The 15,176-nt window shown below is 48.2% G+C and overlaps 1 protein-coding gene across 1 annotated transcript in view; it reads right to left on the bottom strand.

Moving 5' to 3' along the window:
* Positions 1-4,172: 4,172 nt before the first annotated feature.
* Positions 4,173-15,176, bottom strand: part of TCEA3 (transcription elongation factor A3) — a 46,947-nt gene continuing 35,943 nt past the window's right edge. The window contains exons 9-11 of the mRNA XM_069579062.1: positions 8,334-8,480; positions 6,789-6,860; positions 4,173-4,284 (exon numbers count right to left, since the gene is read on the bottom strand). Of these exons, the coding sequence (XP_069435163.1) occupies positions 4,276-4,284; positions 6,789-6,860; positions 8,334-8,480 (228 nt within the window). The 3' untranslated portion in view covers positions 4,173-4,275. The remainder of the gene's footprint in view (positions 4,285-6,788; positions 6,861-8,333; positions 8,481-15,176) is intronic.

Raw genomic sequence — 15,176 nt, 5'->3', positions numbered from 1 at the left:
AAGACTTTTCTATAGTATTTCAGGTTTCTGTAACGCTTGAAATCATCTAAACTGATTGTAGGATCTTGACTGTTTTTCAAGGTCTTTTGGCCCTAGCATTCCTGGTGAGCCTGTCTGTTGCTTCTGTTTCCCCTAAGGTCATCCTTCCCCTCCCCCCCCCACCCAAAGGTAGCATTCTCTGCCCCTAGGAAGCCTTCGGGGGAGGCAGAGTTAATACTAACTCCCTTGCAGCTCACACTCTCTTCATCTTCGAAATTAGGGAGGGCATGGGGTTAAACCATGCAGTCATGAAATTAAAAGACGCTTACTCCTTGGAAGAAAAGTTATGACCAACTTAGATAGCATATTCAAAAGCAGGGACATTACCGACTAAGGTCCGCCTAGTCAAGGCTATCATTTTTCCTGTGGTCATATATGGATGTGAGAGTTGGACTGTGAAGAAAGCTGAGCACCGAAGAATTGATGCTTTTGAACTGTGGTGTTGGAGAAGACTCTTCAGAGTCCCTTGGACTGCAAGGAGATCCAACGAGTCCATTCTGAAGATCAACCCTGGGATTTCTTTGGAGGGAATGATGCTGAAGCTGCAACTCCAGTACTTTGGCCACCTCATGCGAAGAGTTGACTCATTGGAAAAGACTGATGCTGGGAGGGATTGGGGGCAGGAGGAGAAAGGGACGACCGAGGATGAGATGGCTGGATGGCATCACGGACTCAATGGACATGAGTCTGAATGAACTCCGGGAGATGGTGATGAACAGGGAGGCCTGGCGTGCTGCAATTCATGGGGTCGCAAAGAGTCGGACACGACTGAGCGACTGAACTGAACTGGGGTTAAACCATGTGTTCCCGACAACAGTGAATGCAAAGCCCACGTGATAAAGAGCACAGCTTGACCAGTGTGGCTGGGGCACAGAGGGTCAAGGATTGGCCAAGGCCAGCACTGCAGGACCTTGTAGGCTCTGCCACAAGCAGTGGGAAAACATGGAGGGCTGTAAAGGGGGGTGATGGAGAAGGGGGCTGCAACATGATCAGACTTGCAGTTTCAAAAAGCCTATTCTGGTCAGTGCAGTGGAGAGCGTGAATTGGAGGGGGTCCCGAGTGGACACAGGAAGACTGGTTGGGAAGGTCCTGATGCCTGCTGACCGACAGTCTCTGAGGCCTATTCATGCTTTCCTGTGTCCTCCTGTGAACGTGGATGTGAACTGCATAGATGTGGGAACTGGAGACTTGTTGTTCTGTTGTTTACTCTGACTCATCTCCTTTGTAAACAGTAAGGTTATTCAGGGTGGAGACTCAGTTTTGTGTTTTTTCCTTTGCTGTAAATCCCTGTGACACCAGAAGCACAATGGATATTCAGATGGAGAAGTCAGTGCTGAAGATCGCCCAGGCTGCCATCTTTAAATAGCCCCAGAGTAACGTTTATTGACATTATTATGTCAATAGTGGTTGATATTTTGGTCTGCATTTTTTGTTGTTGTTTAATCCATTTTGGGGAGGGGTGATCTACTGAGTCCTTATTTTCCCAATGGGAGCTTTGACCAGGTGATTTCTGTGTCCTTTTGACATACTTCCATCATCCACTGAGTATTCCCTTGCCTGCTATTTTTTAAAAATTATGTATTAAAACAATTTATGTGTTTTTACTTTTGGCTGCACTGAGTCTTTGTTACTGTGCTCAGTCTTTCTCTAGTTGTGGTGAGTGGGGGCTACTCTTTGTTGTGGTGCGTGGGCTTTTATTTATTTATTTTGGCTGTGCTGGGTCTTCCTTGCTGCTCTGGCTTTACTTTTGGAGAGCGGGGCTCCTCTCCAGTTGCAGTGTGCGGGGTCTCCTTCTGGTGGCTTCTCTTGGTGCAGGGCCCCAGCTCTAGGGCTCCTGGGCTTCAGTAGCTGGGCACGTGGGCTCCATAGTTGTGGCGCACAGGCTTAGTTGCCCCATGGCATGTGGAATCTTCCCAAATCAGGGATCAAACCTAAGGGATCGAACCCATGTCTCCTGCATTGGCGGGGAGGTTCTTTACCACTGAGCCACGAGGGAAGCCCTCTGCTTTTGATTTCTAGACATTTGGAGGGAGGCTTAAGATATTGCAGAGAAAAGTCTAGATATCTCAACCATGACTACTCAAAGTGTGGTTGGTGGAATCACCTGGGAGCTTATTGGAAATGAAAAAAATCTCAGGATCCACCCCAGACCCACTGAATCAAAATATCTGTATTTTAGCATGATCCTCAGGGGATTCCCACCCTTATTACAGTTGAAGAAGTACCTGGGTATCTTAAGCAACATTGCTCTGCCTTCCTGCAGGTAATATCCATACCTCAGGCATGTATCACATGCCATCATCCCATCTGGTGTGGAGTCTGTGTCTGTGGGTTTCTTTCCCTGCCAGGCTGAGGGTTCCTGGAAGGTAGGGGCAGAGCACTGTGTTTGGCCCTGCATCTCTCATAGCCTCGAGCACAATGACAGGAAGCAGAAGACCAGAGTTTCAGTCTTGGATCTGATATTTATGAGCTTTGGGTATTGTATCTTCTGTGAGTGAATTTTCCATCTTCCCAAAGGACCCATCCCACATCTGACTAAAAAGCTGGAGATGGTGGCTGTACACAGTTTATTTACAGGCTTCATCTATAGGAAGAGGCGGTTGGATAGAAAGAGGAAAGTGATAATAAATTCCAGAGTGGATGATGCCAGGGCACATAAGAAACGTGAGCTGAAGTTACCCCAAAAAAGCTGCCCTGAGAGTGAGCCCCAAGGCAGATGGACATGCTATGAAGCAGGCACTAGGCCCACTCCCATTTTTAACGAGTAAGCAAATGACTCAGAGGTTAAGGGACTTGCCCAGGCTCCCAGGAGTTCCCAAGCTTCTGCATGCTCAGTCGTTAAGTGGTGTCCTACTTTTTGCGACCCCAGGGACTATAGCCTGCCAAGCTCCTCTGACAGTGGGATTTCCCAGGCAAGAATACTGGAGTGGACTGCCGTTTCCTTCTCCAGGGGATCTTCCTGACCCAGGGATCGAAGCTGTGTATCCTGCATTGGCAGGTGGATTCTTTACCACTGAGCCACCCGGGAAGCCTCTTTTTGCTTCACAAGCTCTTACGAGTTAGCTATTTCAGGAAACAAGTGTCCAGGAGGCTCAGCCCAGGGCCGCTGGAAGGCCAGGGACAGTGAGAGACTGAGACTCAGGACAGATGCACAGACCTGCTCCCAGGGCTTTTTCAGAAGCTTCCAGCTTTGCCTCAAGTTTCCTATTGGCTTAAAAAGCAAGCCAGCTTCATCGTGGGAGAAGCACAACAGGGGCCTTGTGCCCTGCAGACTTCCTCTGTAGCTCAGACCACAACAGAGCGGTGAGGAACGCATTGCCTGGGCCTGGATGTATTCCAAGGCTCAGGATCTCCCAGGGGCCGCCAAACTCAGGCACTGCTTCTTCACTCAGAAACCCTGAGCTCAAGATGATGTATGGCCTGCCTAGAGGGACCAGGTCTGGAGTCCTCAGAGCCCTGCCCCCAGATCAGCTAGGAACAGGGAAGACCAGAGCATTTGAGAAGAGATGAGGGGGGGGAAGAGATCTTCCTACACCGTGTGGAAGTCATGTCTGCCTTAGCCAAATGTGATGCCGTGTGCCAACTGTTCCGCACGTGTGACTCACAGTGGAGTGGGTAAGATCTGAGTCAGTCTGGTATTTTTCAACTCAGAAAAGGCTGAGAGGTTCAGATGTGAGGGAAGGGACTCAAAGCAAAGGTCTGCCAGCTACTGTCAAATACTGCACCTTAGCTCTGGGGCTCTGAAGTCTTGAGTTTCCGCAAGAGGTCTGTCCACATGGGCTTAGAATCACACCCCAGTTAGCCTCCCCCATTAGCCGGTGCCCATCAATGTGCTCCTGCTGTACTCTGCTCAGCTGTGTCCAACCCTTTGTGACCCCATTGACTGAAGCCCACCAGGCTCCTCTGTCTGCGGAATTTTCCAGGCAACAATACTGGAGTGGGTTGCCATTTCCTCCTCCAGCAGATCTTCCCAACCCAGGGATCGAACCCGCGTCTCCTGCAACTCCTGAATCAAAAGGGGGATTCTTTACCTACTGAGTCACCTGGGAAGCCCATCCCTATTGATAAATGATTATTAATTTGCAAAAGAATTCTCCCTCTGGTCCCTAATGCCCCATTCAGAGTTCAGCATCTCTCTTCATTTTAATTTTTATTTTTCTCCAGTTTACGAAGGGCTTGGTGGTTTCTCTCTGTTCTTCCTCACCTTGTTCACTGAAATCCCGGTTGGTGGTTCTGTCAGCAGAACTACAAAACCAAGAAGGCAACAGCGTTTTAGAACTTTCTTTGCACCACTCAAAGAGGGTAAAGGCACGTGGAGGGGATGTGAAAGGGGAGGTGGGGTCTGGAGCCACGCAGGATTGTGTTCATTCACTCAGTGTCTAACTCTGTGACCCCGTAGACTATAGCCCGCCAGGCTCCTCAGTCCATGGGATTTTTCAGGCAACACTGGAGTGGGTTGCCGTTTCCTCCTCCAGGGGATCTTCCCAGCCCAGGGATCGAACCTGCGTCTCCTGCGTTGGCAGGCAGATTCTTTACCTCTGAGCCACCTGGGAAGCCTGGAGCCACACAGACCAGTCCAGATCCCCGCCCTGTCACTATTAGTGGTGCAACCCTGAACAGATCACTCATCTGTAAAATGGGACCATAGTGCCGATCCGTGAAGAAAAAGATAATCAAGCAATGAATGGAAATTTGATGCCGGACATGTGGTGGGCTCTCAATTTATGGTCAGAAACATCACCATGATTATTACTCATAGCTTGGTTAGACAGTAGGCATCCCACAGGGCAGCGGACACTACTTCGAAATTTTGTCCGAAGCCACGTAGCTGCCACCTCTAGTGGGACCTGCCTCTCCAACTTCCAAATTCCAGTTTCTCTCTGGGAATCAGGGAGGAGGAGCTGGGTTTGGAGCATGTATAATGTCTTTTTCCCAACAGTAACACTCACAAAAGCTCCTATTTATTGAGCAGTTACTCTGGGCTAACCAGTATTAACATATATTAACTCATTTCCTCCTCATAGTTACCCTGTGAGATAAGCACCATTATAATACTTGCATTTTCACAGGGAAAGAAGCAGTTCAGACAGGTTAAATGACTCGCAAGTTCCCATAATACTAACAGGTAACAACTGAATAATAAGAATGGTGGTTTCTATGTAGCAGGCACATATATGCTCAGGACTTTTTTGTGTGGTTGTACAGGTTGTTCACAAGAGAGCCTCCCCACAGGAGCAGGTTTGGGCTGAAACTCCATCCCTGCTGTTTCCCAAGTTCTGGACCCAAGTGCAAGGCTACATCTATCTGGAGGAAGAACACCTTTCCCTAATTTGACAAAGATACCATTTAAGCTGTCAGAGGCCCTGTTAATTTTTTACATGTATTACCTTCTCTAATCCTCAAAATAGCTCTGTGGGCTATATTCCTACCCTTATTTTATGGATGAGGAAATCCAGGCCTAGAGAGTTCAGGGCACTTGGCAAAGTCACTTTGTGAGTGATAAAGCTAGGATTTGAGCCTGATACCCAAGCCCGTGCTTGAAACCAGTAGGCCATTATCCTGGCTTCACCTCTTAAGTGCTCAACAGGTGAATGAAAGAAGAAAATACATAATCATCTGACTTTTACCCTAAAAAAACATGGCAGTTCTTATGAGGCCCCAGGGCCATCAAGGCCCTTCATAAAGTCATAGAAAGGTCAATCGATCAGGAATTTGGAGCACTGTCTTTCCGTGCTCCAAACCCTGAGACTTTATGCTCGTTAACCATTTCAATAGCTAATTTCCTCATCTCAAAGTGAGAGTAATATTATGAAGAAACATTTCTCGTAGTTGCTGCAAAGCATGTGTGTGTATGTGATAGTCTTCATAATCAGCCCGGGAGAAAGGTGTTAGCATCACCCTTTAGCTCAGGGAGGTGGGTGACATGCTCAGGGTCACACAGCGAGTAGGGCAGAGTGGAGACGGAAACCAGGGCTCCTGACTCCCAGCCTCATGCTCAGTCCTTGCTAAGTACCTTACAACCTACTGGCTGCTCGGTGACCCAGACCTCACACAGCACGCATGCAAATCAGATGGCACTGGAAGGGGACGTTAATCATGTGACCACACTCGGTGGTTCAGAAGATGAGGTGGGAAAGAGCACTCCAGGAGCAGCCTTTGCTTGGCTCCCATGCCTGAAACAAAACTGCCGCTTTTGTGGGTGCTGGGGCTGCCTGGGTTACAGCCTGGGGTAATGTAAGGCTTTTCCAGAGCTGCCTTAGGAGGGGAGGATGACCTGGGTGCATTTGAGAGCAGTGCCCGTTTGACAGGGCTCAGTCGTCCCCACCTCCCTGGCTGTGACTGGGCTCAAAGGAAATAGCATCTGTGGAAGCACTTTGCAGAGAGGTGTGGTCCAAGTGCAGAGGGCTATTGTTTTTCCTTCCCACCCCCCCGCTCCCTGCAACCCCTGGGATCTCAGGAGGCTGATTCCATCTGTGTTCAAATGACAGACTTGCCCATCCTGTGATAAAATGCCGGCTACTGTCCCCACCCTGGCTGGGTGCTTTCCAAAACGAAAACACGCACACACGTGTCCTCTGGCCTTGCCTTCCCAACAATGCACCACTATCTCCAGCTCTGCAGACCTGCTCTGTGCAGGCTGGCAAAACCGCCCCCCGCCAGCCCCCATTTGGGGCTGTGGGCCTACTACTTCTTAAGTGGGGCAGCTCCTGAGGATGACAGGGGAGGAAGAAAGATACAGACATACAGACCTTCCAGCGATTGCCACACTCGTTGCATAAGACAAAGGTAGTCATGGGCTCATCAGCGCTGCGTGTCTGCACCTGAGAGAAAAGAGAGCGGGACCACTCGTGACATCACCCCCCTGCTCTTGGACCTGCCATGGCTCCCACTATAGAAGTAGGTCAAATCGCAGAGGTGGGCACCGTTATTCCCACACCACTTTGGCAGTGCCCTCATCACTGAGCATTCCACTGGGTGTGCATATATTTTCCTCTCTCCTCGCAGGCCTGTCGGCTCCCTTCAAGTATCTCACTGGCTCAGCCTGACCTCTGCACTCTTCTTGTTGATCGTTCTGAACTGACTGATCTCTCTTCTCTTGCTTCAAGACTCATCTCCTACAGGAAAAATGAACACATCCTATTGGATGTACCTCTCGGATCAGAACGGAGCTGGAAGCACGCTTAGGGATCATTCCATTTCTTCTTCATTTTACAGGTGGAAGAACGGAAGCCCGGAGAGGAAAGAGGATTTGAAGGTCATGGGGGATATTCAGTGTTGTTTTCTGGTCTCTTATCCTTTTAACTAGACCCTCCAGGTGCAGAAACCAGGTCTGCCCCAGCAAATCCCGGGCATTTCTGGATTTAACAACTGCTGTTCTGATTTTCTGCAGCCCACCCTGGACGGCTATGACATGTAGCAAGTTGTGGCTTTGCAGACTCTTAGCTGTGAATGGTGTCAGCTGGTGTCTGTGGGGTGGGAGGGAGTCCCTGGCTAATGAGCATGCCCAGCTGCGGGCCAGGAGGACACAGCACAACACGGCCTTGTCACTGCAGAGCAATGACACCCCAGGAGAGAGAACTCTGCAGAGAGCAGGAACCTGCACACACATCTTTGGATTCCGGCATGGGAATTCTCCAAGGGACTCCTGGAAGGCAGGGCTGACTACTGTATTTCTGCTGCAGCCACATGTCCCCAGGGGCTTGCTTGACAAGCAGATGGGGGAATGAATAGAGTTCTAGAATAACAGAGCACTAATCCAAATCCAAGAATATTGGTGCCTCAAGGGCATGTGTAACCCAGAAACAGGAGGCCAGGCCAGGGCAGTGGTCTTCACCCTCAGGGCTCAGGGCTCAGGCCCTTAGGCTTTACCACCAAGTTGGCTGGACTGGAAGCAGAAAGGTCTGGATCTGGGCTTATTATTCTCTCTGCCACTAACCCTCTTTGCCGCTTTAGACAAAGCCTGTCCCCTCTGGACCTCAGTCTCCCTGTGTGTGAAGTGAGGAAGCAGAGTTTTTATTGCCAAGTTCTCTTCCAACCATCTGTGACTCTGCAGAAGTTCTGTGCCCCCTGTAGGTCTGGTCCTTCTTATGCTGGCTGCAGGACAGATCTGGTCGCACCTCACATAGATCTGGGTGCTTCTCTCTGAGTGCTTCTCTCTGCATCTTTTCTAGAAGCCACAGATGTATCATGCTGGTGAACCAAGACGTGCCCCTCTCCGCAGCCTAGCGTTACAGCCCCTTCTCCCTGCTGGCTTGTCCCTCAGCTCTTTCTGGTCCCCCGACCCCACGCCATACCTGGTTATAGGTGCAGTTCTTCTTTTTGCATTTGCTGCACTGGAAGAGGTCGGTGGTGGTGCCGCCTGTCTTGGCCATCTGGTGCTCACGGATGGCCTCTTGGGTCATGGCGTTCCTCAGTTCCCTCAGCTCATCACTGGCCATTTCCTGGAGAAAAAGGAGTGTGCCCTTCAGGGCTAGGGAGCCCCCAGGAGCCCTACCCCACACCTGGGTTTCATGGAGCTTGAACAGAGGGAAGGGGACATTCTGGACTGGAGGGAAGCCTGGCCCTGTCCTGGCTGGGGCAAGGCTTTACCAGAGGAGTCCCCATTCTGCCTCTGGGTGGCAGGTCAAACCCCGGGCTCTGACCAGGCCAAGTACAGTAGGGCAAGTATGGGAGAACACAAGACAGACAGCGTCCGCCCAGAGTCAACGATCTCGTACATTTCCTCAGCTCTGGCGCTCACAGCGCCAGCCAAGGACCTCAGGAACCTGCCTGAACCTTCCTGCTTAAGCTTATTTGACCACTGACCCTGTGATCTGTGATGTTCCCCTTGTCCTTCCAGGCTGGACTTGACTGAAAGCCTGTCTGAGCTGTGATCACTGTTCAGCCAGGCCAATCTGCCTGGTGGGAACCTTGGCCTCAACTCTCTATAACTTACTGCGGCTACCCCACCCAAGCAGGACCTGAGGCTCCTGAGGTTCACACCACTGACTGCTCAACTGTGATTGCATCATGGAACATCTTTTTCTATAACGTTCCTATAGAATAGAGCCTCCCATCTCTTGTCAGCTCCCTGTAGACACCCAGTCTCTGCATTATTCAGGCCTTCCCCTTTTGTTTTGTCTATCTCCCTAGACATCTGACTTGCCTTGACCTTCTTCCAGAAGAGAGGGAGACACTCAAGCTGGAGAGAGCTCTAGTTAGCCTTGGTTTAGGGGGAGGAAGATGGCTGAAGCCAATTTCTTTTTTTTGGCTTCAGCACATAGCATGTAGAATCTTAGTTTCCTGCCCAGGGATGGAACCCATGCTCCCTGAAGTGGAAGTGTGGAGTGCTAACCACTGGACTGCCAGGGAATTCCCAGAACCTAATGTTAAAAGAGAATCTGGGGAGTTCCTTGGTGGTCCACTGGTTAGGACTTGGTGCTTTCACTGCTGTGGACAAGGTTCATTCCTCGGGAAGCTGAGATCCTACACACCTTGTGGCATTTACCAAATTTAAAAAAAAAAAAAAAAAGGAGGATTTGGCACTGGCTAAACATTTTAATTACTACCATTTAGCCTGACCCCTTAAACCGTGGAGAACAGAGTTGGCACAGAGGTCAAACAATTTTTGTGTGCTGATTTCTGCATTATAACCAATTGTGTTTCCTGATAAAATGCAGATTCCTATGAATCCAAAACTCTAGGGCAGGCCCAGGAATATGCATTTTTACTACTGCCCCCAAGTTATCCTGTGTACACGAATGCTTAACTCCTACTGTGTCAAATGCAAGGACTAGGTCCTAACCAATGGCAGGGGTATATACAAAACAAGTCATCATGCTCAGTTGTATCTGACTCTTTGCAACCCCGCAGATCGTAGCCTGCCAGGCTCTTCTGTCCCTAGGATTTCCCAGGTAAGAAAACTGGAATGGGTTGCCATTTCCTTCTCCAGAGGCTCTTTCCAGCCCAGGGATCGAACCCACAGTTCCTGCAGCTCCTGCCTGCAGGTGGATTCTTTCCTGCTGAGCCACTGGGAAAGCCCACAAGTCAACCTCAGGCTATATCAGCAAAAAGCAGCTGACTTTAATGTTGGGGGATTTCCAGAGCATAATATATTTGTTCTTTCAAAGTGTATTGGATATGAATCTCTTGAATGCCTTTCATAGCACTGACATGCTGGTGAACTGGCTTTGGCCACAGCAGGTGGCTGATTTGTAGCATCTACCAATTTCCATGGTGTAAACAATCCCACCACAGCCTTTCAAGCTACGAATGTGAGGTAACTGAACGCAGAGTTGGGAACAGCTACACACAATCGTCTCTCTGGAGCTGGGAGGCACAGACAGTCCACCACCGCCCCTAAGCCCTGTGGACTAAGATAAGATTTGGTTCCTGTCTCCAGGTAATGATATCTAGTCAAAGAGCCAAGCATTCACCCAAGATTGCAAGAGAGTGTTGTTGTTCAGTTGCTCAGTGGTGTCTGACTCTGTGACCCCATGGACTGCAGCACACCAGGCTTCCCTGTCCTTCACTACTTCTAGAGTTGGCTCAGACTCGTCCATTGAGTCGGTGATGCCATCCAACCATGTCATCCTCTGTCATCCCCTTCTCCTCCTGCCCTCAATCTTTCCCAGCATTAGGGTCTTTGGAACTAAAGCAAAGGCCTGCAAAGTGCAGGGAAAGCCTGACTAGTGGCTAACTGCCTGGGGGCAGGGAGGCTCATTAAAGAAATTGACACCTTCACCAGACTTGAAAGATAAGCACAACTTCCCAAGGGGCATGGCACATTCCAGAGGAAGAAAATAATAGATGTGGGAGATCAGAGGACAAGACTAACATGTTTGGGGAAGGGTATTTGGGGTGGGTTCAAGGTGAGGAATGTGGCAGACCAGGCCAGGGTCAGACTGTTCCAGCTAAGAAACAGAACAGGAAATCAACAAAACTTCAATTAAAAGAGAGAGAGAGAACAGGAAAAAAAAAGTCTACCCACTCACCAATCCATTTACTTATCTTTGCCTGCCTTATTTAGGAAGCACATCAAAGACACATGGAGTCAGTACAGTTCAGTTCAGTTCAGTCGCTCAGTTGTGTCCAACTCTTTGTGAGCCCATGAATCGCAGCACACCAGGCCTCCCTGTCCATCACCAACTCCCGGACTTCACTCAGGCTCACATCCATCGAGTCAGTGATGCCATCCAGCCATCTCATCTTCTGTCGTCCCCTTCTCCTCCTGCCCCCAGTCCCTCCCAGCATCAGGGTCTTTTCCATGAGTCAACTCTTCACATGAGGTGGCCAAAGTACTGGAGTTTCAGCTTTAGCATCATTCCTTCCAAAGAAATCCCAGGGTTGATCTCCTTCAGAATGGACTGGTTGGATCTCCTTGCAGTCCAAGGGACTCTCAAGAGTCTTCTCCAACACCACAGTTCAAAAGCATCAATTCTTCGGCACTCAGCCTTCTTCACAGTCCAACTCTCACATCCATACATGACCACAGGAAAAATGATAGCCTTGACCAGACTGACCTTAGCCGGCAAAGTAATGTCTCTGCTTTTCAAGATGCTGTCTAGGTTGGTCATAACTTTTCTTCCAAGGAGTAGGCGTCTTTTAACTTCATGGCTGCAGTCACCATCTGCAGTGATTTTGGAGCCCCCAAAAATAAAGTCTGACACTGTTTCCACTGTTTCCCCATCTATTTCCCATGAAGTGATGAGACTGGATGCTATGATCTTCGTTTTCTGAATGTTGAGCTTTAAGCCAACTTTTTCGCTCTCCTCTTTCACTTTCATCAAGAGGCTTTTTAGTTCCTCTTCACTTTCTGCCATAAGGGTGGTGTCATCTGCATATCTGAGGTTATTGATGTTTCTCCCGGAAATCTTGGTTCCACCTTGTGTTTCTTCCAGTCCAGCATTTCTCATGATGTACTCTGTATAGAAGTTAAATAAGCAGAGTGACAATATACAGCCTTGACGTACTCCTTTTCCTATTTGGAACCAGTCTGTTGTTCCATGTCCAGTTCTAACTGTTGCTTCCAGACCTGCATACAGGTTTCTCAAGAGGCAGGTCAGGTGGTCTGGTATGCCCATTTCTTGAAGAATTTTCCACAGTTTATTGTGATCCACACAGTCAAAGGCTTTGGCATAGTCAATAAAGCAGAAATAGATGTTTTTCTGCAACTCTCTTGCTTTTTCCATGGTCCAGCGGATGTTGGCAATTTGATCTCTGGTTCCTCTGCCTTTTCTAAAACCAGCTTGAACATCAGGAAGTTCACAGTTCACATATTGCTGAAGCCTGGCTTGGAGAATTTTGAGCATTACTTTACTAGCATGTGAGATGAGTGCAATTGTGTGGTAGTTTGAGCATTCTTTGGCATTGCCTTTCTTTGGGATTGGAATGAAAACTGACCTTTTCCAGTCCTGTGGCCACTGCTGAGTTTTCCAAATTTGCTGGCATATTGAGTGCAGCACTTTCACAGCATCATCTTTCAGGATTTGAAATAGCTCCACTGGAATTCCATCACCCCCACTAGCTTTGTTCATAGTGATGCTTTCTAAGGCCCACTTGACTTCACATTCCAGGATGTCTGGCTCTAGATGAGTGATCACACCATCGTGATTATCTGGGTCGTGAAGATGTTTTTTGTACAGTTCTTCTGTGTATTCTTGCCACCTCTTCTTAATATCTTAATATCTTCTGTTAGGTCCAGACCATTTCTGTCCTTTGAGCCCATCTTTGCGTGAAATGTTCCCTTGGTATCTCTAATTTTCTTGAAGAGATCTCTAGTCTTTCCCATTCTGTTGTCTTCCTCGATTTCTTTGCATTGATCTCTGAAGAAGACTTTCTTATCTCTTCTTGCTATTCTTTGGAACTCTGCATTCAGATGCTTATATATTTCCTTTTCTCCTTTGCCTTTTGCCTCTCGTCTTTTCACAGCTATTTGTAAGGCCTCCCCAGACAGCCATTTTGCTTTTTTGCATTTCTTTTCCATGGGGTTGGTCTTGATCCCTGTCTCCTGTACAATGTCACGAACCTCATTCCATTGTTCATCAGGCACTCTATCTATCAGATCTAGGCCCTTAAATTTATTTCTCACTTCCAGTGTATAATCATAAGGGATTTGATTTAGGTCATACCTGAATGGTCTAGCGGTTTTCCCTACTTTCTTCAATTTGAGTCTGAATTTGGCAATAAGGAGTTCATGATCTGAGCCACAGTCAGCTCCTGGTCTTGTTTTTGTTGACTGTATAGAGCTTCTCCATCTTTGGCACAGAATATAATCAATCTGATTTCAGTGTTGACCATCTGGTGATGTCCATGTGTAGAGTCTTCTCTTGTGTTGTTGGAAGAGGGTGTTTGCTATGACCAGTGCATTTTCTTGGCAAAACTCTATTAGTCTTTGCCCTGCTTCATTCCGCATTCCAAGGCCAAATTTGCCTGTTACTCCAGATGTTTCTTGACTTCCTACTTTTGCATTCCAATCCCCTGTAATGAAAAGGACATATTTTTGGGTTGTTAGTTCTAAAAGGTCTTGCTGGTCTTCATAGAACCGTTCAACTTCAGCTTCTTCAGCGTTACTAGTTGGGGCATAGACTTGGATTACTGTGATACTGAATGGTTTGCCCTGGAAATGAACAGAGATCATTCTGTCATTTTTGAGATTGCATCCAAGTACTACATTTTGCACTCTTTTGTTGACCATGATGGCTACTCCATTTCTTCTGAGGGTTTCCTGCCCGCAGTAGTAGATATAATGGTCATCTGAGTTAAATTCACCCATTCCAGTCCATTTTAGTTCGCTGATTCCTAGAATGTGGACGTTCACTCTTGCCATCTCTTGTTTGACCACTTCCAATTTGCCTTGATTCATGGGCCTGACATTCCAGGTTCCTATGCAATATTGCTCTTTACAGCATCGGACCTTGCTTCTATCACCAGTCACATCCACAGCTGGGTATTGTTTTTGCTTTGGCTCCATCCCTTCATTCTTTCTAGAGTTATTTCTCCCCTGATCTCCAGTATCATGTTGGGCACCTACTGACCTGGGGAGTTCCTCTTTCAGCATCCTATCATTTTGCCTTTTCATACTGTTCATGGGGTTCTCAAGGCAAGAATACTGAAGTGGTTTGCCATTCCCTTCTCCAGTGGACCACATTCTGTCAGACCTCTCCACCATGACCCACCCGTCTTGGGAGTCAGTACAGTAATATGAAAAATAAGGTTGAAAATGAGGGGAGTAAGCGATGATACTGGATCTTCAGGTCACCTACAAGGTGAATTTGAAACATATTTGTTGAGCACTTAAGACACAGCAGGCACTGGCCTTGATGCTGGGAGCAGACAAAACCCCTCTCCCTGCAGGCTGTCAATGTATCCACTCAACAGTTCTAACAGGTATCTCAGAATCCACCCCGTTCTCTGAACCACCTGGATGTGAGAGGAAAAGCCAGACGAAGGAAGCATGAGGGCATCAGGTGGACCAGGAAAGAGATATAGAAAGGGAGTTAGGGAGACCCAGGAGGCAGAGAGGGATGGCCAGTCACACATGGGGATCCACTTCGCCAGGCTCTCTCTGATGGGAGCCCCTGTCTTCTGAGCCACAGCATAGCAGGCAGCCCAACCCCAAGCTGTTATTTTTCTTATTGGAGCAACAATGGTCCTGTTCAGTTCATTTCAGTTGCTCAGTCGTGTCTGACTCTTTGCAACCCCAGGGACTGCAGCATGCCAGGCCTCCCTATCAGTCACAAACTCCCAGAGTTTACTCAGCCTCATGTCCATCAAGTCGGTGATGCCATCCAACCATCTCATCTTCTGTCATCCCCTTCTCCTGTCCTCAATCTTTCCCAGCATCAGGGTCTTTTCCAGTGAGTCAGTTCTTTGCATCAGATGGCCAAAGTAATGGAGTTTCAGCTTCAATATCAGTCCCTCCAAGGACTGATCTTCAGAATGAACTGGTTGGATCTCCTTGCAGTCCAAGAGACTCTCAAGAGTCTTCTCCAACACCACAGTTCAAAAGTATCAATTCCTCAGCACTCAGCTTTATTTGCAGTCCAAGCTGTTATTTTTCTTATTGGAGCAAAAATGATCCTGTATTTCATTATTTTATTTTGGCTGTGGTAGGTCTTCGTTGTCACGAAGGCTTTTCTCCAGTTGTGGTGAGTGAG

This window comes from Ovis canadensis, chromosome 2 (assembly GCF_042477335.2).
Source record: "Ovis canadensis isolate MfBH-ARS-UI-01 breed Bighorn chromosome 2, ARS-UI_OviCan_v2, whole genome shotgun sequence".
NCBI classification, from domain to species: Eukaryota; Metazoa; Chordata; class Mammalia; order Artiodactyla; family Bovidae; genus Ovis; species Ovis canadensis.
This window is presented reverse-complemented; position numbering and strand designations above follow the sequence as displayed.